Genomic DNA, 24,003 nt, shown 5'->3' with positions numbered 1-24,003 from the left:
AATCCCGCCCTCCCCTCTCCTCCAGGCCCGGCTGCGAGCAGGGAGAGCCCCTGGTTTTCCTGGGAATGGGTTACTCACAGCTTGCAGCAGGAAATAAGGGTGAAAATGGGGGATCAAAGGGAGAATCCCATGGGGATGTGGGGTTGGGAGGGACCTTTCAGACCCCTCAGCTCCCAGCCCTGCTGCCAGGGGCTCAGAGCACTGCTCTGTGTGCTTAGGGTGAATCCCCAAAAACTCAGGAACCCCCTGGCTGCTCCCACCCGCATCTCAGAGGGCTGGAAGGGCCCCAGAGGGCTTTGGCAGGCAGGACGGGTCCTGTCGTGGTGCAGGAAGCACTGGGGGCACCCCGGGGCTGGGCAGTGCCCGTGGGGCCATGCGGGGGTGGCTGCCCCCGAGCCAAAGTCCACGAGTGGAAATAATGCCAAATAAAATCAGAAACGCTTTGCCAACTGGGCTGGGCCCTCTTATCCGGGCAGGAGTGAGACATTGTGATAGAGGCAGCTCAGCAGAGAGGCCCCGAGGGCGGAGGAGCTCTCATGCATGAGAAACTGGGTGAAAGTGGGCACAGGGCTGGGCTGTGCTGCTCTGCAGAGTGCAGCTCTCCCCAGCTGGGGCTGGGCTCTGCCAACAGGGGACAGGATGGGAGCAAACAGCCTCAAGCTGTGCCAGGCTGGATTTTGGGAAGATTCCTCCACCCCAGGCCCTGAGCAGGGGTGGGGACCCCATCCCTGGGTGATTCAGCAGCTGTGTGGATGTGGCACCTGGGGACACGGGGCACTCTTGGCAGCTGGACTTGGTGGTGTCAGGGCTTTTCCAGCCCAGAGCATTCCAGGGTTCTGTGAAATGCTGCTGCAGCCACTCCCTGAGCTCCCCTCTGCCCCCCTAGCCTGCAAACCCCATTAACCTCCCCGGGTTTGTTTGACCTCATCTTCCTCTCCTGAAGGCTTTGCGTCCTGCACGGCCTCCTGGGCAAACAGCTGAACCTGGGCTGATCTCACAGCAGGTATTTTCCTTATGGGCAGGGCACCGGCCAAGCAAACACATCAGCTTTGCCTCTGCATGACCGATTCCATGGCCTGGGACTGTTTGTGTGGGTTAAAACACCACCAGCATGACTGAGATGGCATTTGCAGGGTTGGAGCTCCTTGGGGTGAGAAAAGCAGGAGGAGAGGCAGGTTTGGATCTCCTTGGAGCTGCAGGGGGAAGGTTGGGTGTCACTGCACTGTTCTGGGCCTAAATCAGATGTTTCTGCTCTCCAGAGGGTCCCTGGGAAGAGGACCTGGCTCTTCTGCCAGGGGTCCAGTTCCTCGTTGCCAATCTCCCATCCATCCCTGCCATTCCCTGTGTGCTGTCCCTCCATCCCCGTCCCCAGTCCCTCTCCAGCTCTCCTGGAAGGGCTCTGAGCTCTCCCTGCAGCCTTCTCCAGGTGAGCACCCCCATTTTCCCCCTCCTGGACTCGCTCCAGAAGCTCCACATCCCTCTGGTGTTGGAGTAGAGCTGGGGGAAGCTCTGCAGTGCCCCCAGGTGGGGTCTCAGCTGGGCTGGAGGTGCCAGAGCCGCCTCCCCAGTTCCCTGCTGTGCCCTGGGCTCCTCGAGGGGCTGGCTCTGGGTGATCTCCCCTGGCTGAGCTCACCTTCTCTGCAAATCCCATCCCATCACTGAATTATCTCTCTGCTCAGTGATCTAATCCTCTTTGCCAGATCAGCCTTCAAGCCTCTTTCCAGGGCTCCTTTCCAGCACGGTCACACTATTCCCTGCTCGGTCACACTGCTTCCTGCTCAGCAGCTGCCTCTGGCCTCTGTTTTTCCATGCTTCCATGTTTTTCCATGCTCCATCAGCACATTCCATTCTTTCCTTTCCCTTCTCCCTCAGTACCCCCAGCCCCACTGACCCATCATGAGGCACAAACCCCAGTTTCATGATCACTATTTTATTGCTTCCAGTCTCACGTGCCTCCCTTCCCATCTGGAGAGGACTTTCATCCTGTTCCCAAGCTTTTACCAGCAGACAGAAGGACTTTGTTGCTGCTAAAGGAGCACGGATGCCTTGGGGCAAGGTGGGGGGAGAGCAGCACCCGAACACTGGGAATTCTGGAGGGCTGGGGAATGACTCTGGAAGCAATGGACAGCCTGCAGGCTCTCAGACAGCCCTGGGGCTGCAGGGGTAGGTGGGCTTTGGCTGGGGGCTTTGGCTGGGGCTGCAGGGGTAGGTGGGCTTTGGCTGGGGGCTTTGGCTGGGGCTGCAGGTGGAGGTGGGCTTTGGTTGGGGGCCTTGGCTGGGGTCAGTGATCACAATGGGGTCAAGCAGCCACGGGAGCTGCTGGTGTTTTGGGGTTATCTTGACTTCTCTCCTGGCCACAACAGCTCCTGGGCACTCCCTTCATGGCCAGGGACCAGCACTGACATGATGGTGGAAGGGGGTGCATTTTTTAGGGGGGTGAGGTCCAACACAATCTGTCTGGGCATGGGAACGGCATCGCCCCGGATGAAATCCCTCAGCTGGGCACAGAGACGGGTCTGCTACAGGCGCGTGGCAGGTGAGGGTGAGCTGGGGTGCTGTGCTGGGGAGCAGGGCCCTGCTGGGGGGATGGCAGCCTTTAGTCTCCCTTCTTGCTGCTGGTGGCCTGCAGGCGCATCTTCAGCCGCGCCACGTCCGCGTACAGGTTGCGCTTGAGGATGGTGCTGGCGCAGATGAGGGCTCCCTGCAGGGCCCCCATGAAGCCCCCCAGGCACAAATCCTGCCCTGCAAGGAGGGAGCAGCAATGAGGTCCCCTGAGAGCAGCCCTCAGTCCCCACTCTGTCCTAGCCAGCATCAGTGGGGGTTTGGGCATCACCCTCCAGCTGCCCCGCACCATCCCTGGGCTCTGAACCACAGCCCCCTTCCCTTGTCTCCAGCAGGAGATCCCCACCGTGCCCTGGGCAGGGGACAGCCCCAGAGCTGGGGGAGCGCAGCCTTCCCTCCTCCCCTGGAGCTCTGCTTTTCCAGGCGTTATCCCATTGCCCCACAGCGGCTCTTTGCTCTGCTCCATTTCAGGATTGCAGGTTTTCCTCGCCCCATCCCGCTCCCCCGGAGCTGTCCTGCTCCGAGGACGCCCGGTGGCCCTGTCACCTGTCAGGTAGAGGTTGGGCACGGCCGTGTCCGCCCGCACGGTGGCAATGGCCTCGGCCTGCAGCCGCGGGATGCCGTGGTCAGCGCCGTAGAACTCGCCGTGGGGACTGGCAATGTAGTGCTGGTTGGTGAGGGGAGTGCCACCCGAGAGGTACTCGATCTGTGGGGGACAGGGACAGGGACAGGGTGGTCATCCTGGGATGGTCACCCAGGTCTGCCCAGGTTGGATGGGGACTGGAGCAAGCTGGTCTGGTGGAAGGTGTCCCTGCTCATGATGGGGTGGAACTGGATGAGCTTTAAGGTCTTTTCCAACCCAAACCATTCCATGACTCCACAGTCATTGGGTAGGTAGAGGAGAACCCTGAACCCTGTGTTTAGGACCCCTGAACCCCAAGTTTGGGACTCCTGAATCTGAGTTTAGGACTCCTGAAGCTCATGTTTCCTCACCCGGCCCTCGATGCGAGGGTAGAGCTTGTAGACAGTCTGCATGATGGCATCCACAAAAGTCTTCTTCAGGTCCTCGTAGTCATCCCCCCTCTTGTGGACCTGCTTGTCCTTCCACTCCTCGAACCACTCGTACCTGGCGAAGGTGACGATGGCCAGCGTGGATTTACCTGCAGGAGGACAAGGCTGGGGTGCTTGTCCCTTGCCCACCCTCATCCCACCCTGTCACTGCCCCAAACCCGGGGGATGTCCCCAGATCTTTGGGGTTCCATGTCCTTCATCCAGATGCATTCCATGAGCCCCGTACTCAGCAGCTTTGCCCATGGATGGCTGAGTGGAAGCTCCTTGTTTGGGATCACCAAACCCCAACAGGAGTTTTGAAACCCCTCAAAAGCGTTTGTGGTCAGTGTCAGCCTCACCTGGGTGCCTCATTTCCCAGGTGGGGTCCTTGGCTGACGGCGAGGTGACAAAGAGCAAGGGGATGTTGTTGGCAGCTTCCTCTCTGGATGAAGCCAGGTAGCGCTGCATGCTGCAGGAGAGGGAAGGGCTGAGCTGGGGCTCAGGGCACAGCTCCCCGAGTCACTGCCCAGGAATCCATCTCCTCACGCTCAGCCAAGCACATCCAAGGCGAAGCCAAACCTACATTCCGTCCAGGTCGTTCCCGGGGAACATGAAGTAGTTGGTGGCCTCCAGCCCCAGCTCCTCCCTGGAGCCGCTGAGGCCCACGAAGACGGTGAAGCCGCCCTCGCCAGGGGTCAGCATGTGGAGCTGGGACTGGATCTCTGCAGCGTGGGGGGAAAAGGGCAATTAGGGGAGAAATCAGGCTTTTCTAGGATTCCTGGATACAGAGAAGTGGCTTCTCCAATCCTGGTGCTTTCCCACCAAACCCTGACCCTTCCTACCCACACAAACCATCCCCTTTCCACCTGTCCGTGACCCATCCACCCACCTGTGACCCTTCCACCCACCTGTGACCCTTCCATCTGACTGCCACCCTTCCACCTGGCTGTCACCCTTCCACCTGACTGTGCCCTTTCCACCTGTGACCCTTCCATCTGACTGTGCCCTTTCCACCTATGACTCTTTCACCTGGCTGTGACACTTCCCAAGCACCTCTGTCCCCTTCCCCTCATCCCCGCCCCTTCCAGAAGATCTTCTAGGACATTCCACCAACTCCCACGGATTTCGGGGCCCTGCACTGTGTATTTTATGGAATCCCCGCACCAAACCACAGCCAATTCGGGCCGGTTAATTTAAGCAGAACGAGACCCCCGTGAAGAAAGGAGCGCCCGGGGCTGGGTTTGCAGGGCTTGGCACGGGAGCGCCGGGGGGTTCGCAGTGTTAATTGGTAAATCGGCTTTGCCCCGGGGCTCAGCGCGGCATTAGCGCCGTAACCCCGGCGGAGCCGGCGCTGACGCCGCACCCGGCAGAGCCCGCGCCTCCGCCGGCAGCAGCCGCTCGTAGGTGTTGAAGATGCCGGCATCCGAAATGACCACGGGAGCAAAGATTTCCACCGAGTCCTGGCCTTTCCTGACGCTCACACCTGGCGGGGGAATCCAGAGGGGGCAGAATGAGGCGCTGGTGGAAGGAGCCCCCTTTGGGAGCGCCCCGAGCCCGGTGCTCACCGCAGGCTCTGCCCTGCGCGTCCAGCAGGATCCTCTGCACCGGTGCCTTCCCAAAGACGTTTCCTCCGGCGCTGCGGATCACGGGGATGGTGTGGAAGGCGATTTCCCCCGCGCCGCCCTTGGGGTACCAGGCGCCGTGCAGGAAATGGTTCACCAGGATGCTGTGCATGGAGAAGCTGGCCTTGGAGGGGAGCACGCCTGGGAAAAGGAGTGGGCAAATCACGGGCTTGGAGCTTATCCTAAGTGTTTTAGGATGAGGCACACTTTGTACATCCCCATCTACAGGAATGATGTCAGCCCGTGGGGGAGATGAGGAATGCAGAAGGAAAGAGATGGAGATGAGCAATGGGGATGTGTCACCTGACAGTGACTTGGGGACGAGGATGCTGGCGAAGCATCCACCAGAATATTCATGCAAACCTTCCAAAAAAGGGGGTTCTTACCTTTTTCCTGTTTCTAAAGGGTTTAACGTCACCCCAGGGCCTCCTGGTCACCTACCATAGGTGGGGAAGATGTAGCTGAGGACAGCCCGGAGCTCGGGGTTGGGCGTGAGACCATCCACCACCTCCTTGAGGCTGCGTGAGGCCAGCTGGGAGAAGGAGCAGAGCCGTGGGAGCAGCCTGGAGCAGATGAGGAGCTTGGCCAGGAACCTGGGGAGCATCTTCAGCATGCCCAGCAGCACAACCCCCCGGCCGGCACTCTGCAGGGAGAAACAGGGGCTCAGACACACTGCTAACCGCTGCAAAGCAGTTTTTCCCCTTAAATTCACTGCTGGGCAGCTCTGGGCAAGGGGAGTGAGTACTGGCTCCCTCAAAAACCTCCTTCAAGAGAACCTTATGCCAAAAAGCTTCCCCATTGAAACTCCTCCAGAGAGCTCCTCCCCAAAAACTTCCCCAAAAACATGGTCCTTGAGAAAAGCTTCCTCAAAGACCTCTGCCCCAACTCCTTAAAGAACTTCTTCTTTAAAGAAATCTCCCCCAAAACATCCGTGATGCTGCATTTTTGAGGCAGAAAGGGGCGATTTTGCCCGATTTTGAGACTGGTGTGTTTCCCAGCGCTTTTGGGGTGATGCCATCATGCTCCCCTCGTTGTGTGGCCCCCAGATCCGGGCTCCCCTGGTGTCACCCCACCTTCACCAAGCGCTGGAACTCATCGATGGCCGCGGCCTCCCCGGGGAACTGCTCCTTCAGCCTCTGGAAATATTCCCTCTTCCCAGAGTGGATGTGGAAGGTCTTGCCAGAGCCCTGGGGGTCCCCCAGAACCACGGCATCGTAGGTGGCCGGCAGTGGGGCCCACTCCAGCTGCCCATCTGTCAGCTGGTCCACCAGGAACCGCATCAGGGAGCCCTCCTGCATCTGCCCCACATAGTGGATCCCTAAAACAGATATTTTTTCCTTTATTTTCCTCTTTTTTTTTTTTCTTTATTTTCCTCTTGTTTGCCTTTATTTTCACCTCTTTTTTCTTTCATTTTCCTGCCCCAGGACACACTAAACCCACCTCTCATTTATCCATCCCCACCCCACCAGCTCCCTGTGGAAGGAAAAGGGAAAATCTGGGATACACCTGCCTCCAAGCTGGGGTGAATGGCACTGACCACAGTGATTTTATCTGGTAATTCTGAGTTTTGTTACACTTTGCTATCCATCTCTGCTGTAAATAATCAATCCTGGAGATTCAGGGACACGCAGAGCTGGACTTTGTCTCACCACAAGAAGTTTTCCAGCAAGAAATGTCCTGAGGTGACACTCCCCATGCTGGCAACCACACAGGGGCCTTGGTGTCCTGCACCCAGAGGGTTTTGGGGTGAAAAGCTGGAGAATGGGTTGTGTAACACGAAGAGGGTGGGAACGGGTTGTGTAACACGAAGAGAGGAGCTCCCACACAGCTGTGGGGAATTTGGGGGTTTGGTATTTGGGGGTTTTGGGGTGAAGAGCAGCAGAATGGTTTGTGTAACAGGAGATGTGTGCAGGGGAGCTCCCACCCTGAGGGTGTCCCCCGCCCCTCCCTGGGCCCCGGGGGGATTCGGGGGCCCCGAACACGGTACCGGTATCGAACTCGAAGCCCTTCTCGGTGAAGGTGTGGCAGCAGCCGCCCAGCTTGCCGTGCTGCTCCAGCACCAGCACCCGCCAGCCCGCCTTGGCCAGCAGCGCCGCGGCCGCCAGCCCGCCGATACCGCTGCCCACCACGATGGCATCGAGCTCCGGCGGCACCTTCTCTGCCGAGAACACTGCGGGACACGGCGGCGTCACCGGGGCGTCCCCGCGGCACCGGGGACCCCGGAACCGCCGGGAGAGGGAGGGACACTGGGGGGACAATGCCACCCTGGGGGTGACAGTGCCACCCCGAGGGATGTCAATGTCAATGGCTCCGGGAAGTTAATGGCAGCCCGGAGTGGTCCTGTCCCGGGGATGATCCACCCGGGGCTGGCGATGCCACCCCGGGTCTGACACCGCCGGGGGGCTCAGTGGCCCCGGGGGTCCCGTACCTGTCTTGACGACGGTCCTGCGCACCGCCTTGTCGGTGACGAGCGGGCCGGGCGGGCGGCGGCTGTCGGTGGCGAAGGGGTTGCGGCTGCCCGAGCCCCGCAGGAGCACCAGCGAGAGGAGGGCGATGAGGAGGAGGAGAAGGGCGGCGAGGAAGAGCAGCGCCTGCAGCCACATGGTGCTGCGGGAGCCGCGCTGTGCCGGGAGCCGGGAACAGCGGCACGAACGGGAACAGCGGGCACGGGGGTGGCTCCGGCACGGGGCGGGGGGACGGCGGGGAGGAGAGGGGGCGGGCACTGGGAGCTGGGACCGGGAAGTGGCGTTGGGCACCGGGAATTGACCTTGGGCACTGAGAATTGAGACTGCGCACCGGGAGCTGGCACTGGGCACCGGGAGCTGGGACCGGGAAGTGGCATTGGGCACCGGGAGCTGGTCCTGGGCACTGGGAGCTGGTCCTGGGGACTGGGAATTGAGACTGCGCACTGGGAACTGGGACTGGGCACCGGGAACTGACCCTGGGCACCGGGAGCTGGGAAGTGGCATTGGGCACCGGGAGCTAGGACTGGGAAGTGAGAGCTGACACTGGACGCCAGGAGCTGGCACTGAGAGCTGGCGACACCGGGAGCTGGCACTGGCATTCTGGGAGCTGGGACTGGCACTGGGCGGTGGCACTGGTGTCGCCAGGTCCGGTCGCCCCTCTGCAGGCTCCGGGAGCCCCGAGTCCCATTCCGGGCACCGGCCCCGTTTCAGCTCCGCCGCTTGGGCCCCGCCCCGCCCCACCCACATTCGCCCCGCCCCACCCACATTCGCCCCGCCCCACCCACATTCGCCCCGCCCACCGAACCACGCCTCCGCCCCGTGCGCCTCCGTTTCCGCGTCGCGCGGTGCACGCCGGGAATTGTGGTCCCGCGCGCCATCCCTGGCGGGCGGAGGTGCGGACTACAGCTCCCAGCGTGCAGCGAGGCTGCGCCTGCGCAGTGCGGCGGCCTCGGGCTGCGGGAGCTGAGGGGTCAGAGGGGCTGGAACGGGACCGGGTGTGGAACGAGCCTGGAACGGACTCCTGAGGGGCTGAGCGGGGCTGGGACGGGCTCCTGCGGGGGTGTCAGTCGCCGGGACGCCCCCGTTGCCACCAGCCCTTCTCTCCCGCAGGCCATGACCGGCGCCGCGGGCTGGGAGCGGCCGGAGGAATGGCCACAGGAGCGGCCGGAGGAGCAGCAGCGCGTGGTGCCCCCGGCAAGTCCCGTCCCGAGCGTGTCCGGCCGGAGCCCCCCCAGCCGAGCCCCGCGGGACCCCCACCTCGGGGGTGCCAGCCCCCCTCTTCCCCCCCTTGCTCAATTTTTGCCGTTACAACCACATAAAATCCTCCTGAGGGTGCAGACCCTCCTTGAAGGGGCCTGAGCCCTCGGGAGCTGTTCCCTGGGGGAAAGCTTGGGATTGGGGTGGGGAGTTTGGGGTCTGCCGCGGGGGTGACGCTGTGTTTGTTCCCTCTGTCCCCTCAGATTCCAGCTCTGGGGCAGGGAGGTGTCCTGCAGGAGCTGGTGCTCGCAGACGGGCAGCCCCCAGCGCCTGGTGAGCTTTTCCTGCCTCCCTTGGATCGGTCCTGGCGTTTCCTGGTGGGAAAGTCACCTGCGAGCCCCAGGGATCAAGCAGGGGAGATGTCTCCGTCAAATATCAGTCTGGTCCCAGATCATTCCCCAAGCTCACCCCAGACAAACCTTGTGGGGTGGCTCCGGTCGGGATTTTCCTTGCAAAAGAGGAAACTCAGCCCCAGGGTGTCCTGAGCGGGGCTGGGGCTGAGGGAAGCCCCCCACTCCGTGCCTGCCCCCCAGATGTGACTCCGGCACCCCTTCCCTCGGGCAGGGATCAGCGAGGAGCAGCGCCAGGCCCAGGAGGAGTGGGAGGCTCTGGAAGAGATCCAGTCAGGTACTGGGACTAACTGGGAAGGGGGAAAGGTGCTGCGGATGGGTGGGGGCGAAGCGAGAGCGTTCTTTGGGAAGGAGGGGGCGGCCGGTTCCTTTTTCCCCTTGCTCCCCACGGCTTCCTTCTCCTGGAACCGGGGTTAATTCGGGCTGAAACCAGGGCTCCGTGGGTCTGACCCTCTCCCTGCCTCCCTGCAGGGTTGGGGGGCACCTCGGGCGCGGCCCCCCCTCCGATTTCCTTCTCGGAGGCGCTGCAGCACTTCCAGAGCGCGGAGCTGCCCTGCAGCCGGGTACGGCCGGGCTCCGGCCCCGCTCCTCGCCGCGAGAGGGGCGCCGGCCCCTGCCCCGCCTCGGGCCGCGTCCCTGAGCGCTCCGGGCTCCTCTCTCTCCCGCAGGGCTCGGCCCGCGCCCCGGCGCGCCGCGGCTTCCTGGCTGCCCTGCTGCGCTGCCTGCGCGGGCCGCCCCGGCTGCGCCCGCAGCTCCGCGGCGAGCGGGAGCTGGCGCTGGCCATGGCACAGTGTGAGTGGCCCCGCTGGACCCCATCCCCGCTCCCCACGGGCGCAGCTCCGCCTGCACGGCCCTTCTGCCCCTCAGCGCGGGGGGAACGGGGTGGGAATCACCCGCTCCCTTGGCATGAGGGGGCACACACACAATGGGAACCCTGGGTCTATGGGTTCTGGGGGAGAGGGGCCTTTTCTGGGCACCGAGGGGGTTTTTAAAGTGACAAGCTGTGCTTTTTAAGTGCTGTGAGGGTGTAGGTTTGTTTTTGGGCACTGAGGGACACTTTCTGGGTTTTTTTAGGGTGTTGAGGGGTGAGTTTGGGGGCTTTTGAGCGCCAAGAGGCATCTTTTGGGTGCTGAGAGGTGGTTTTGAGAAATGAGGGGGATTTTTAGGGTGCCATGGGGCATGGGTTTGGCTGCTGAGGGTTTTACAGTGCCAAGGGGTGTTTTTAGGTAATGACAGGGTTTCTGGAGGACGTGAGGTGTTTTTTAGACGCCAATGAATGATTCTGGGGGCCAAGGGCTGTTGTTGGGGTGCTGAGGGATTGGTCACAGACGCCAGGAGTGCTGTGAGCAGCCGGGCTCTGGCTCCCTCCCTGCAGGTGCCCTGGATGACTCGGAGCGGGTGCACATGCGGATCCTGCAAACCATCTACCGGCAGCTGACGCGCTCCAGGCTGGGCTGCCCGCGCTACGGGGCACACTGGGAGGAGCTGGGCTTCCAGGGTAGGGCAGGGAGCAGCCCTCTTGCCTGGGGACATCCCCAAAATCCACCCAGACCTCCCCTGGAACCTGCCCGTTCCATCCCAGCTCCCTCAGGCACTCGCTGTGCTCCAGAGCCGGCCCCACTGGCCTCCCTTGGGCATCTCCAGCACCTCAATGTCCTCCTTGGACCCCAAAACTGACCCCAGGCTTTGATCACCTCAATCCTCCCACTCCATATCCCTACAAAATTCCCAGGGGCACTCTCAGTCCCTTTGTCCATAGAAGAATTAAATCAAACTGGCCCCAGTACGAGATCTGGACTGATTGGCAGGGTCACCCCAGTACCACGTTCCTAAAAAAGCTGGTAATTCCTGGAGAGGTGTGGGAGTGGTGGGGTGGGGCAGGGGCTGGTTAATGCCCAGGTGATGGCCCCATCAGGGAATTTCCTGAAAGCTTTCCCTCAGGGCTCTGGAGGTGCAGTGACAGGGAGTGCAGGGAATAAACACCCCACGGAGCTGGGAAGGGGGCAGGGGGTGACTCCAGGCTGTCCCTCACCCTGCCAGGTGCAGATCCTGGCACTGACCTGCGTGGGACAGGAATGCTGGGGCTGATGCAGATCCTGTTCTTTGTCCTGGATTCCCGGACGCTGCCGCTGGCACGGGAGATCTTCCAGCTCTCCCACCATGAAACCCAGGCATGACCTTCCCCCCTCCCTGCCAGGGGGTCTCCCTTGGAATTCCCAATGCTCTGGGAAGGGGAAGAACCAAAACCTTCTCTTCTGAGCTTTTTTGGGATGCTGAACCACCTTGTCCTCATGAGGGGAAGAAGGTGGTGCCCAAGAGCCCTGATCCAGGCTGGAGCAGAGCTGTATTTATGTTGGGAATGGGATTTTAGGGATCTGATACTGGCTTGGAGTGGAATAAACAGGCTGGAGAGTTGGGCAACAGGAAAATGGGAGTGAGTAGAGACATTTTAGTGCGAGTTTAAGCCTGGGTGCAAGATAGGCTCAGCCCTCAGCATCCATCCAAGCCTTGGTCAGTAGGACTGTTATCCCAGGGCATGGATAGCACGGATGCATGGATGCAGTGTCAAAGGGCCAGAGAGGAGGAGGGTTTTCCAGCTGAGCTTCCTTCATGCTGGGATTGTGGCTGTTTTCCAGAATTTTCCCTTCTGCATCATGTCTGTGAACATCACCCGGATCGTGATCCAGGCGCTGCAGGAGGAGCGGCTCTCCCGGTGAGCGGGCTTGGCTTGGGCTCTCAAGCTGCATCCCAGGCTGTTCCCCTGCCCAGGAGGTGGCTGTAATGATAACCAGAGGGCACTCCATTTCTTCATGCAGAAAAGCCATTTCTTTATTCACATAACTCATTTCACACAGTTTTCACATGTCTCATGTGTAACTTCAACTGGCTTGTAGTTTTCTTGCTAATCAATTAATTGGTTAAAAAGTGCCTGTGTGTGTAAGACTCTCTCCATCTACAAGTGTTTACACTTAGTGGATTCTCATGGGACAGATCAATTTTTATGGAAGTGCAGATTTCTATTTCTCTCCAAGAGTAGGTGTCTGTGTTAACAGACTCTTCACTCCCAACATTGTTCTGCATGGGAACTTCCAACCTATTACTATCTTAGCTAGACCAGCAGGGTCTGAACCCGATTTTTAAAGACTTTTCCAGTAGTTTGAACTGTCAGAAATGTCTGTGCTCCCCCTGCAGGGAGTGCAACCGGCGGCAGCAGGTGATCGCGGTGCTCAACGACCTCTACGCCGCCGCCTTCCTGCGCCTCTCGCGCCTCTGGGAGCAGCAGCACGGCACCGTGGCCAACGCTGGCTTCTTCCTCAAGGGTTTGTCTGCACGGCTGCTCCTTCCCCTGCCCACGGACACTCCCAGTTTAATCCCCACGCTGAGCTTTTTCCAGTTTTCCCTATCCCGGGGGTGGTTTTCCTCACATTTTCCACCCCAGGGGGATGCTCGAGGTGGGTGACACGTGGGGACATTCCCTGCTGGGAGCCATAGCTTAGCCCTTGTCCACGAATTACTTACTCCAGAGAGGAATGCTGTCAGTGGGAGCAGTGCATCCCCCAGAAATCAGGGTCCAGCTTCACCCCATCTCCCCTGCACCCCAATTTTAGGGTGCTCAGGCTGGCACTGTGCTCCCTCCACCCAAGGAAAGCACCAGCATGCCCTTTCCCAAGGGAAAATGTCAGGACATGGATGGTTTGGACCCTTGGCACCATCCAGGCCTGCTCCCCTCAACCTTTTTCCCCTCTGCCCTTTCCAGAGCTGGAATTATCCACCAAAAAGAAGCCGAGGCAGCTGCTGAAATCCCTGGAAGCCTACCTGAGCCGTGGCCTTCGGCCTCCCTCCCCTCCCTCCTCCCAGATCCACTTCAGCAGCATTTGTGACCCTGGGGTGCAGCTGGAGGGAGATGCCTGACTGCTCTGGCACGGAGTGGGACCTGCACAGGGAACTGTGCTGGTGGATCAGCCCTTGGAGGGACACACACGGGTGTTCCCCTGGTTTGGGGGCTCAGGAAGGGCCAGGAGAGGTCTCAGAGCCGGGATTTTGCCTGCTCCAGGTGGAACTTTCTGGAAGCAAAGGAGGAGGAGGTGGCAGAGCAGGGGATTCCGTGAGCCACCCAGCCTGCTGCTGGGACAGTCCCTGTCCCCACCCCAAACCCAGGGTCCCACCTGGGTCCTAACCCTGCCCAGCTGGAGCTGGAAGGAGGTGCTGGGTCCCTGGGTCCCATCCCAACCCCAGCAGCGCCAGGAATGGGTGACCCCCACTTTGGGGGGCTGTGTCAGACCCCCAGGGCCACTGTGGGCTGTCAGCACCCAAAAAAGTTATTAAAGAGGGAGATGAGGGATCTGGTGGGAAAGAGAGTTTTGGGTTTGCCACTGGACTCTGTGTCTGGGGGAAAGAAAGGAGGACTGTGGTGCCCAGAGTCACTTTGGGGTGGAAAAGATGCTCTGGAGGAAACGAGGGTTGAGAGCTCCAAGGAGGAGGGGAAGGGTTATTCCCTCTGGGAGCTCAGGGCCAGTGCTTGGGAATGTCCCCAGGCCCTAAACATGGGGAAAAGCAGCCCCCAAAGCCCAGATCTGGGGAGAAATGAGGGGTTTGGAGAAGTGGGAGCTGGGGAGAGTGGAACGTTGTGGCCCCAGCCCCGCTGAGAGGGCGATGATACCCGGGGGCTGGGAATGCTCCTGGATGGAAAAAAAAGTAAAATAAATGGAGAAAAAAGCAGCCTGGAGTTGGGGTTTGCTGTCCTGATCTTGAATTATTGGGGAAATTGGAGGGGGAATCCTTTTCAGGTGTTTTGGGGGAACAAAGATGTGGTGGGGGGTCGGGGCAGTCTTGCACCTGTGGGAACACATTTGGGAATGGTATCTGAGATCTGGGATAAGGGGGGGATAGAAAAGATGAGAGAAAAGGTAAAAGGAGAATAAAACCAAGGAGACAAGAAAAAAGGACGGAAAACAAAGAAATAGGAGAAGGAAAAAAGGAGGAAGAAAAAGATGAGGAAAAAAGAGGTTAGAAGGGAAAGAGGCTCCACCACTCTTTTCCTAGTTTGTTTGCCTTTTTCCTCTTTCCCTCCTTTCTCTTTTTTTTTTTTTTCCCCTTTTCCCGGGGTGGTCCCGGAGGTGCGAGGCCCCCGCCCCTCCGCAGGTCAACCGGGGCCTCTTTGGCCTCTCCAGGCCGCTGCACCCCGTGGGTTTGGAGCCGTGGGACGGACACAGCTGGGGACGGCAACCGGGGTGACGGGGATCCCCCCGGGGCCGTGCTGGGCTGACCCGGGCTGGTTCCGCCGGGGCCGGGCCCGGTTCCGGCCGGGCCGCCCGGGGGCGGAGCGGGGCTGGGCCGGGCCGGAGCGCGGGGCGAGCGGTGAGCGGGGCCGGGGCCGTGACCCAAAGGCCGCGGGGGCGGTGGGGCCGAGACCCCCGGGCTGGGCCGAGCCCCCGGGCTGGGCAGAGCGGGGCCGGGCCCGGGGCCGCGCCGGGGGACCCCGAGGGGCTGCGGGGCTGTGCGGGGGAGCTGCCCCCACGCCTGGGCCTGGCGGGCCGTGAGGGTGGGCAGGGGCAAATCCTGAAATCCTGCTGGGGATGTGGGGTGAGTAACGCCTCAAACACCCCCAATTCCATAAGAATTTGTTTGTGTCTGCAGGATTGTTCCCAGGACCCTCGATCAGAGCCAGGACCTCGAGCAGCCATGACACCCCCCAGGGTATGTGACACCAAACTCTGTGCTGCCATCCTGCCCCTCATAAATCCCCTCCAAATCATACCAGGGTCTCCTCATTTTCCCCTTCTTTTTTTAGGAAATAGGATTTGTTAGCCCCACTCCTCAGAAAGGGAAGGGGGCCAATCTGGGAGCCAAGGAATTGGAACCCCAGTGTTGCAGGGTACCCCCTGACTCTGGAGGGCTGGTGAGGGGTCTGGGGTCTCCCCAGATCCCACTGAGCCCCCTCAGGCCCACATTTCCCAGCTGATCCTACTGGATCTGTGTCTGTGAGGGAGGGAAAACCCAGTGCCAGGGTGCTGATCCCCCAGAACCAGGTTAATTCCCCTGCATCCAGGTTGATCCAGGTCCACACAGTCACCAAAAAGTGCCATCAGCTTGTCCCAGCTAAAATTCCCTTATTATTTCCATTACTCATCAAACCCCCCTCACCACAAGCGCATTTTGGGGTGTATCCCCCCACATTTGGCATTCCCAGGCGCCCTTTCCCATTTTCCTTCCCCTGCTCAGACCCAGCCGTGGCTCATCCCCTCGTGCCCCAAGCTGGACATGGGCATCCCCTTCCTGGGCAAGTACCACCGGCCGGTTTCGGGGCGCTCCTGCCAGACCTGCACGCCCAGGAGCTGGGTAGGAGAGCCCCTCTGGGGTCCCGGGGCGCTGGGGGTCTGCTCCTGCGCGGGTTGATCGCGTTTTCCCTGCCAGGATGGATTCTACCCCGAGGAGCTGGCCCCTCTGGGGTTCCGCGACGCCAGCCGCCTGACGGAGGCGGACACGCGGTGAGCAGCGAGGGGCTCTGTGTCCTGCACAAACGCTTTTCCCCCCGTGTTTCACCAAAACCGAGCTCCTTAATTGGTTTTGGGAGGCTGGAAGTGATGGCTCCAAGGGTTTGGGCTGTGCTGCAGTTGTGGGATTTGGGGTCATGCTTGTATTTGGAGTCTTGGTGGGAAGGACGGGGAGGTGGAGGGTTGTTCTTCTCTCTGGCTCGCAGGGAAAAGGGAAAACAGGCACTTCCCCCTAGAAGGAAAAATACCAGGAAAGGCAAAATTGTGGTTATCCCCCCTTTTCCTCTGGGCAGGAACCGTTTCCAGATATTTTCATTTTTGAGGTGCCAGATTGCTTTAAATCAGCTCCCCTTTAGGGAGTAATCCCTGGATTATCCATTTTTTGCTTTTCTCCTTCCCAAGTCGGGTCATTATCCTCCATTCAGTTCCCAATGTTCCCAGCTTTGGAGTGCTTGGAGGAATCCATTGGGATCACAGGGAATGCAGTTCCCCTGTCCCACTCCAGCCCTTCCTGCATTGGGATGTCCCAGAGCTCCCTCCCACCCTCCCCTCAGCGCAGATTTGGGGATAGATTGGGAAATTTCTGCAATTTGGGAATCTTAGGTTTGAATCCCAGTTTTCCTTCCTGCTGGGCACCCTGAAGCACCAATTCCCCGGTGCCTCAACATTTCCAGCTGTGAAATGGGGAGAAATGTCCTGAATCTGGCAGAGGGGCGGGCGGGGTGGCTCTGATCCCCAGGATGTCACCGTGTGTCCCCTCCAGGTTCCGGGGCTGGCTGGTCAGGAGGATCTGTGGCTTCCTGGCAGCCTGGCAGTGGGAAATTCCAGCAGAGAGCCCCGGGGAGCTCCTGCAGCGGATCTGCAGCAGCAGGAGGTGGGTGGGGGCACCCCCCGGTCCTGGGGGTCCTTTAGGAGCCCAGCAGGGCTCCCTGCACCCCAACACGTGGTGCTGGGGGCTCGCCCTGCCCTGCTGTCCCCAGGGTGCAGGATGCTGCCTCCAGCCCGGAGCCTGGCCCCCGAGGGGATGAGGGGTCCCAGCAGAGCTGCAAGGAGGAGATCTGCCAGATCCTGGGGGAAATCCAGGCCCCACTGTCCCCCCTGCTGCTGAGGTCAGGGGGCTTGAGGGGAAATTCTCAGGGGGATGGAGAGAGATCCCTCTGGGGGATGCACGGGGATCTGTTGGGTGGGTTCCTGGGATTGGGTTTGTGGTGTTCTGGGATTTTGAGGGGATGCACGTGGATTCATTGAGTGGTTTCCTGGGATCCTTCTGGGGGATGTGCTGGCTTATTTCAGGAGATATTTTGGGATCCTTTGGCTGGCTGCCCTCGGGATCCTCTTTGGCTCCTGGAGCCATTCCCCCAGTTCCTTCTGAGGAGCTGGAGTGGGAAAATCCAAACCCCTCAGGAGGGAAGGAAGCAGAGAAAACTTTCCTTTTCCTTTTCCCTTTCCCATCCCATCACTGCTGGGAATCCGGGACTTCGTTGCTTGTCTGATCCAGTGGGAATAAAGAGTACTTTTGAGGCATTAAAGGGCAGGTATTCCCCATGGAATGAGAGCGTTTGGGGGTCCCAAAGTGGGGCAGGAAGATGGAGGGAATGCAGGATTCCCAGGGGCAGCTCTGGTTGCCAGTGGAAAGGAGGATGTTTCCACACACACTGCCTTTCACATGTGATAAAAGTGGGAGTTTTGAGCAGGGATTTCGGGGGTTTGGGGCAGCCCTGTCCCTGGCAGGGTTCCTCATTGCCGTTTTTCCTGCAGGCTGTGCCACTGGCTGCTCCCCAAGCTCCTGACCCGAGTGTTCCTGAGCGTGCAGCTGCACCGGGCGCAGCTGGAGATGGTGCTGCGAGCTGCCAGGACGGTAGGGAGCCTGGGCTGGGCCCTCCGTGCCCCTGGAACGCCGGGCACTCACCCTGGGATGCCTCCCTGCAGCCCGAGGTGCCGCTGGTGTTCCTGTGCAGCCACCAGTCCCCACTGGACGGGCCCCTGCTGTCCTTCCTGCTGCTGTCCCAGGGCGTGGGGCTGCCCAGGGTGGCCGTGAGCACCAGGACCAGCCCTCGCCTGAGGTGAGGCAGCACCAGGGGCGCTCCCAGAGCATCCAGGGCCTCGCAGGGGTGCCCACGGTCTCCTTGCCTCGCCAGGTCCCTGCTCCAGCGCCTGGGAGGGATTTTCCTGCCTTCAGGCTTGGCCCCGACGTGGAGTGAGCGGGATGAGGGGCTCCCCGGGGCCGTGCTGGACGCGGTAGGTGCTGTAAATGCCCCCGGAGCGCTCAGGGAGGTGCTGGCAGCCCCCGGCACCCCCGGTGTCTCCCCAGTACGTGCAGGAGGTGCTGCGGAGCCGCCAGCCCCTGGTGCTGTTCCTGGAGGAGCCGTCGGCGTTCGTGCGGCTGGCGGAGCCCGCCCAGCGCTGGCTGCTGCGCCTGCTGCGGGCGCTGCGCGATGGCGCCGTGCCCGACGCGCTGCTGGTGCCCGTGGGCATCGCCTACGACCTGGCTCCGGGCGGGCTGCGGCAGCGTGCAGCGGTGAGAGCAGGGCTCGCACATCCCTGGCACTGCCCTGGGATCAGCGTTCCCCAAACCCCTGGGAAACGCTGCTCCCTCATCCCTGGGGAGATCCCTGGGGAGCGGCATGGCCCGGATCTCTGGGGGCATCCCTGGGGGTGGCATCCCCCCGAATGTGCCACTGACCCCTCGGTGCCCTGTCCTGGCAGCCCCCGGAGCCCCTGGGGCTGGGCTCGTGTCTGCGGGCAGCGTTCCAGGCCCTGTGCTGCCGGCACCATGGCTTTGCCCGCGTGGATTTCTCCCAGCCCTTCTCCCTACGGGTACGGCATCCCCTGCACCCATCCCCTGCATCCATCCCCCTCTGGGAGACCCTTCCTGGGGTGTTGGTGGGCTTTGGGCTGCCTGGGGGAGCCAAGAATCCATCCAGGCCCTGTGCTGCCGGCACTGTGGCTGTGCCCAGGTGGATTTCTCTCAGCCCTTCTCCTTATGGCTATGCCAGCTGCAGATCCATCCCCTGCACCCATATCCCCCTGGGAGACCCTTCCTGGGGTGTTGGTGGGCCTTGGGCTGCATGGGGGGATCTGGAATCCATCCTGGGGATGTCTGTGCTGCTCCCAGCCCTGGGGATGCAGGGTGAGCTCCTGCTGCTGCGGGCTGGGAGCACCCACAGGCTCCTTCGTGCTCATCCCCAGGAGTTTGTGGACAACAACCTGGTGGGGCCCATGCTCAGAGGGAGTCCCCCGGAGCAGCTGCTGCTTCCCACCATCCTGGGCAGGGGGTGAGGAGCTGAGCCTTTGGGGGCAGCGTTCCCCTTTCCCCTGGATCTCTGCCCCCGGCGCTCTCCTCACCCTCTCATCCCAACTGCCCAGCCTGCTGGATGTGGGGAGCGTGGGGAATCCGGGCCCCACTTTGGGGACAGAAGAGGAGATTTTGGTGACAGCACTGGGGCTGCACGCACTGAGCGGTGAGGGGCAGACTGGGGGGTCCCTGCATCCCTTGGGATGGCATTCCCTGCTCAGGAATGGGGGCAGGTTAATAAATCCCCCCTGGATAACGAGGGCCTCTCCCCCACTGCAGATTCCAGAGCCTGCTCTGCTGTCACGGCCGTGGGAATCACCGCAGCGCTGCTGCTGCACCGCTACCAGGAGGTGGGAGAGGGGTTCCATGCAATCCCCCATTCCCTGAGAGCAGCCAGCATTCCCACTGGGAACCACCCTGAGAGCAGCCAGCGTTTGCAGTGAGGATCCCCTCTCCCCGTGTCCCCAGGTGGTGCTGCTGCCCCAGCTCCTGTGGGATTTCTCCAAGCTGCTGGAGCAGCTGCTGCTGCGGGGCCGGGCCGTGAGCTGCTCGGGGCGGCTGCGGGTGCTGCTGCTGCACAGCCTGCGCCTGCTGCCGCCCCTGCAGCCCCTGCAGCCCCCCCTGCGCCTGCTGCAGCCCCCCCGGGCCTCGGCCCGGGCACGGCTGGGACAGCTGGCGGGGGGGGTCCGGCACCAGCTGGCCGGGGAGGCCGTGGGCGGTGAGTGGGGACACCGGGGCTGGGGACAGGGGACACCAGTGACACCGGGCAGGGGTGGCGGTGCAGTCTGAGGAGCACCAGGGGTGTCGTTTATGTCGTGGGGGTCAATGACATTGGGATTTGGGACAGCAGGGTTCGGTGATGCCAGGGAGGTTGGTGACATTGGGGATTCAGTGCCACCAGGGTAAGGGGCAGTGGGGAAATGGGACATGCAGGGTATTATTGACAGTGGGGATGGGGGCATTGGGGCATTGGGGATGCCAGGGCTCAGGGGCACTGGGGTGTTCGGTCACTCCGGGACTGGTGCCAGCCCTGTGCCCTCAGCCTGTGCCATCCGTGCCCTGGTGCTGGAGATGCTGCCCGTCCTGGGGCCGCCCTCCAGCCTCACCAAGATCGTGCTGAGCCGGGACGAGCTGCTCCACAAGATCCTGGAGCTGCTGCAGCTGCTGCCCCCCACCCTGCTGGGGCTCCAGGTGGGGACACGGGGCTGGGCTGTCCCCCCCCAGCCCTGCTGGGGACACGGGGGTGGCCTGTCACCCCTGTGCTGTGTCCCCAGCCCTGCCGGCCTCCTGACTGCCACAGCCTGGACGTCCTGGACAAGCTCATCCTCGGGGGGCTGCTGGAGGAGGAGGTGGTGGGTGACCCCCGGGGTTTGCCATGGGGCACAGGGGAAGGGTGGCTGCCAGGGGGCTGGCACTGCTGTCCCCCCATGGGGCACAGGGGCACACGGGGGTGTCACTGCTGTCCCCACAGGCAGAGGGTGAACGCTGGGGCTGTGATGGGGGGCACAGGGGCAGGGGGATGGCATTGCTGTCCCCCTGTGGGGCACAGGGACAGGGTGGCCGCCAGGGGAGGTGACACTGCTGTCCCCCTGTGGGGCACAGGGACAGGGTGGCTACCAGGGGAGGTGACACTGCTGTCCCTCCATGGGGCACAGGGGCAGGGGGATGGCATTGCCGTCCCCCCGCGGGGCACAGGGGCAGGGGGTGGCACCGCTGTCCCCGCAGGCCGAGGAGGAGCGCTGGGGCTGCGATGTGGCCCCGCGGCGCCCCGGGCGGGGACAGTCCCTGGGCTTCTTCACGGATGACAGCAACAGTGACAGCGAGCTCGAGCTCGGCGTCCCCAAGCAGTGCTACAAGGTACTGGGGGGTCCCGCTGTTGGGGGGCTGCGGGGAGGGCGGTGTCCCCCAAACGTGGCCCTGTCACCCCCACAGCTCCGCGGGCCCCAGGGCTTCCCCGGCTTCCTCCTCTTCCTGTGCCGCCTGCTGAGCCCCGTGCTGCAGACCTACGGCCGCGCCGTGCAGTTCCTGCAGAGACCCCCCTGGCCCCAGCCCGGTAGGACCCCCCGGCCTGGGGAACCCCCCGGCACTCGCTGGGGACACTGAGGCACGGGACCTGACCCCCCCTCCCCACTGCAGAGCAGGACTACGTGGAGGCACTGCTGGAATTCCTGGCCGAGGATGAGGATGGTGAGTCGGGGGGTGGGTTTGGCTTTAGTGCCCCCCAAACCAGGCTGAGGGGCCTTGAGAGGTGGCATTGGGGTTCCCTGGGATCTCTCTCCCCACAGGGTATCCCGACAGGAGCCTGGCCCTGAGCTCCCTGCAGAGTTTCAAGGACATGGGGGTAAGCACAGCTGCCCCAGCCCCCCAGCATTGCTGCTCCCTCCTGACCTCCCCTCCTGACCTCCCTGTGCCCCCCCAGGTGCTGGAGGAGCTGCAGACCCCCACGGGACCCGCCCTGCAGCTCTCCCAGCCGTTCCAGTCTGCGTCCAGCCGGGAGAAGCTGGCAGCCTTCATCCAGCAGTTCACGCAGCTGTAGCCCCCAGACCCCCCAGACCCATAAACGCAGAGAGCAGAGGCTCGTGGATTTATTGACCCCACGGGGGGGAGGTGGGTCCCGGGCTTGTCTCCGCCGTCACACCACCCTGTTGCAGATGGTGCCCAGCTCCTCAATCTCACACTGCACCTCGTCACCGGGCTGCAAGGGGGGGACACGGTGGCACCTGTCCCCACTGAGGTCCCCATGTCCCCCCCGAGCCCCCATTTCCCCTCACCTTGAGGAAAACGGGCGGTTTGCGAAAGACCCCCACTCCTGCGGGGGTCCCCGTCAGCAGGACGTCCCCAGGGACCAGTGTCACAAACCTGGGGGCACAGGGGGGGTCAGCTGGAGCCTCCCGGGGTCTGGGGGTCCCCAGGCCCCCGTTCCTACCGGGACACCCAGGCCACGAGGGCGGGCACCCCGAAGATGAGGTGCTGGGTGCTGCTGTCCTGCATGCGCTGCCCGTTGACGCTGCAGCGGATCCAGAGGTTGTGCACATCTGCAGGGGACACGGGGGACACGGGGACAGTGCCACCGTGCCCCCACCGTGGGGGCAAACACGGGGAGCACGGCCCCGTGTCCCTGCCGCACCTGGCACCGCCTCCCTGGTGACAATGGCCGGCCCCAGGGGACAGAAGGTGTCGAAGGTTTTGCCCAGCAGCCACTGCCGCCCGTTGCGCCGCATCTGCCAGTCCCGGGCGCTCACGTCGTTGGCCACGGTGTAACCCAGCACGTGCTCCAGGGCCGCCGACTCCTGGGGACGGCAGGGACACTCACGGGGGACACGGCCGGGGGGTCCCGAGGTGGGGACAGTCAGGGGGACACGGCCGGGGGGTCCCGAGGCACGGAGGGGTCGGGGGTACCTCGATGTGCCGCCCCCTCTTCCCGATGACCGCAGCCAGCTCCACCTCCCAGTCCAGCTCCTGCGGGGACAGAGGGGCTGGGGGCGCCATCCCGGGGGGCTGTCCCCGTTGGGGGACACCGGGGGGACAGCGGGTACCCACGCTGGTGTCCTGGGGGTGCACGATGTCATCGAAGGGCCCGGCAATGGCGCTGGGGAACTTGCTGAAGATGAGGGGCTCCCGGGGCACCTTGGCCGCCTGCTCGCGGCAGTGGTCGTGGTAGTTGAGCCCCACGCAGATCACCTTCTGGGGGTCCCCCACGGGCGCCAGCAGCCGCGCAGCCCCCCGGGACACGCGGTGCTGCCCCGACTGCAGCGCCCTGCGGGGACACGGGGGCGTTTGGGGCACCCCCGATGGGGGGACGCGCTTTGGGGGGCTCCAGGAGGGCCTGCTGTGGTTTAGGGACTCTCCTTTCAGACCTCAGGTTGGGGTCAGGCTCTCTTGGGGGTCACACATCATGGGGAGGGGGAAATCACCCGTGGTTTGGGATTCCCACCCTTTGGGGGGCCAGCTCTTGGGGTGACCCACTTTGGGGTCATCCAAAGCAGCAGGCAGATTTAGGGGGGCCGCTCCTGGGGGATCCCTGAGGATTCACCCCCGTTTTGGGGCTCCCTCTCCTTTTGGGGGCTCCTCCATTGCTGGGTGTCACCACCTTTAGGGATCGCCCACCTTGGGGGTCCCCCACCTTCTTTGGGGTCACTTTTGGGGGTCCCCCACCTTCTCTGGGGGTGCCCGTTGGCCTCACGCACCTCTGGGCGAGCTCCAGCCCGCGGGGGCCGATCTCCAGGAACTCCCGCATGGACCGGGGCAGGTCGGGCTCGGCCGCGCTCAGATCCACCAGGTCCCCCCCGGGCGCCTCCTCCAGCCCGAGCCGGGGCCCCCCGCCCGCGGCGCCGCGGAACCGCACCAGGCGCAGCGCCCCGCGCATCGCCTGCGGCACCGGGCCCGGTGAATCCCGGCCCCGGGACGGATCCCCCGCACTCCCGGGGATGCGCTCCCGGTTCCCCCAGCTCCCTCCATCCCAGGGATCCCCCTGGTTCTGCCCAAACCCGGACCCCGGGGATTCCCCCCGTTTCGCACCCACTCAGTCCGACCCCAAGGGATTCTCCACCGACCCCACACTGTCCCCAGTCCAGCCCCGAGTCCCGCACAGCCCCGATCCTGGGGATCCCCACATTTATCCCACAGAGCCCCGATCCCGAGGATCCTCCTCCCCGTTCCCGGGCATTCCCCCGTTTCCAGATCCCCCCGTTCCCATGGATACCCCCGTTCCCAGGGATTCCCCCCCCGTTGTTAGGGATCCCCCCCCAATCCCGGGGGTCTCACACGCCGCTCCTCCCCCGCTCCGCCAGAGGGCGCTGCGGGCCCCGCCCCGTCACGTGGCACGTCAAGGTCGCCGCGCCGAGACCCCGCCCCCTTCGGGCCGCCCAATGGGAGCGCACGGGGGGCGGGGCCAGATTTTCAATGAGA

General features: G+C 62.7%; 4 protein-coding genes across 7 annotated transcripts; 2 read left to right on the top strand and 2 right to left on the bottom strand.

The window, feature by feature from the left end:
• Nucleotides 1-2,596: 2,596 nt before the first annotated feature.
• Nucleotides 2,597-7,952, bottom strand: RETSAT (retinol saturase). Its single transcript, XM_074558935.1, has 11 exons — nt 7,663-7,952; nt 7,222-7,404; nt 6,308-6,552; nt 5,676-5,877; nt 5,178-5,375; nt 4,976-5,095; nt 4,196-4,334; nt 3,972-4,081; nt 3,556-3,722; nt 3,109-3,268; nt 2,597-2,742 (listed from the first exon to the last, which is right to left on the bottom strand). Exons 1-11 carry the CDS (start codon nt 7,835-7,837, stop codon nt 2,597-2,599), a joined length of 1,845 nt encoding a protein of 614 aa, XP_074415036.1. The 5' UTR covers nt 7,838-7,952.
• Nucleotides 7,953-7,962: 10 nt separating this feature from the next.
• ELMOD3 (ELMO domain containing 3) lies at nt 7,963-14,548 on the top strand. The gene is made up of 10 exons (XM_074558969.1): nt 7,963-8,893; nt 9,160-9,229; nt 9,521-9,583; nt 9,778-9,869; nt 9,975-10,098; nt 10,682-10,804; nt 11,347-11,477; nt 11,943-12,019; nt 12,499-12,626; nt 13,064-14,548. Exons 1-10 carry the CDS (start codon nt 8,813-8,815, stop codon nt 13,216-13,218), a joined length of 1,044 nt encoding a protein of 347 aa, XP_074415070.1. The 5' UTR covers nt 7,963-8,812; the 3' UTR covers nt 13,219-14,548.
• A 193-nt stretch (nt 14,549-14,741) lies between these two features.
• Nucleotides 14,742-21,673, top strand: LOC102074378 (glycerol-3-phosphate acyltransferase 2, mitochondrial). 2 transcript variants are annotated; one of them, XM_074558929.1, is made up of 21 exons: nt 14,742-15,003; nt 15,529-15,645; nt 15,721-15,794; nt 16,564-16,674; nt 16,781-16,909; nt 17,559-17,658; nt 17,730-17,863; nt 17,939-18,038; nt 18,112-18,318; nt 18,507-18,617; nt 18,990-19,075; nt 19,167-19,261; nt 19,375-19,445; nt 19,564-19,813; nt 20,138-20,286; nt 20,370-20,447; nt 20,821-20,952; nt 21,028-21,148; nt 21,232-21,282; nt 21,381-21,436; nt 21,515-21,673. In XM_074558929.1, exons 1-21 carry the CDS (start codon nt 14,989-14,991, stop codon nt 21,629-21,631), a joined length of 2,304 nt encoding a protein of 767 aa, XP_074415030.1. In that variant the 5' UTR covers nt 14,742-14,988; the 3' UTR covers nt 21,632-21,673. The 2 variants fall into 2 exon arrangements, with proteins under 2 accessions (XP_074415030.1, XP_074415032.1); XM_074558931.1 differs by having other exon boundaries at nt 14,747-15,003; nt 17,939-18,318; nt 20,138-20,447.
• On the bottom strand, nt 21,665-23,998 carry LOC141731857 (oxaloacetate tautomerase fahd2, mitochondrial-like). 3 transcript variants are annotated; one of them, XM_074558974.1, is made up of 8 exons: nt 23,860-23,998; nt 23,283-23,464; nt 22,636-22,852; nt 22,495-22,554; nt 22,223-22,382; nt 22,022-22,130; nt 21,867-21,954; nt 21,665-21,790 (listed from the first exon to the last, which is right to left on the bottom strand). In XM_074558974.1, the coding sequence occupies exons 2-8, from the start codon at nt 23,459-23,461 to the stop codon at nt 21,728-21,730; spliced, it is 876 nt and encodes a 291-aa protein (XP_074415075.1). In that variant the 5' UTR covers nt 23,462-23,464; nt 23,860-23,998; the 3' UTR covers nt 21,665-21,727. The 3 variants fall into 3 exon arrangements, with proteins under 3 accessions (XP_074415075.1, XP_074415073.1, XP_074415074.1); XM_074558972.1 differs by having other exon boundaries at nt 22,223-22,385; nt 23,862-23,924; XM_074558973.1 differs by lacking the exon at nt 23,860-23,998 and adding an exon at nt 23,798-23,816 and having other exon boundaries at nt 22,223-22,385.
• Nucleotides 23,999-24,003: the final 5 nt, after the last annotated feature.

The sequence above is a fragment of the Zonotrichia albicollis genome, chromosome 26 (assembly GCF_047830755.1).
Source record: "Zonotrichia albicollis isolate bZonAlb1 chromosome 26, bZonAlb1.hap1, whole genome shotgun sequence".
NCBI lineage: Eukaryota > Metazoa > Chordata > Aves > Passeriformes > Passerellidae > Zonotrichia > Zonotrichia albicollis.
Note: the sequence above shows the minus strand (reverse complement) of the source record. Positions and strands in the feature narration are given on the sequence as shown.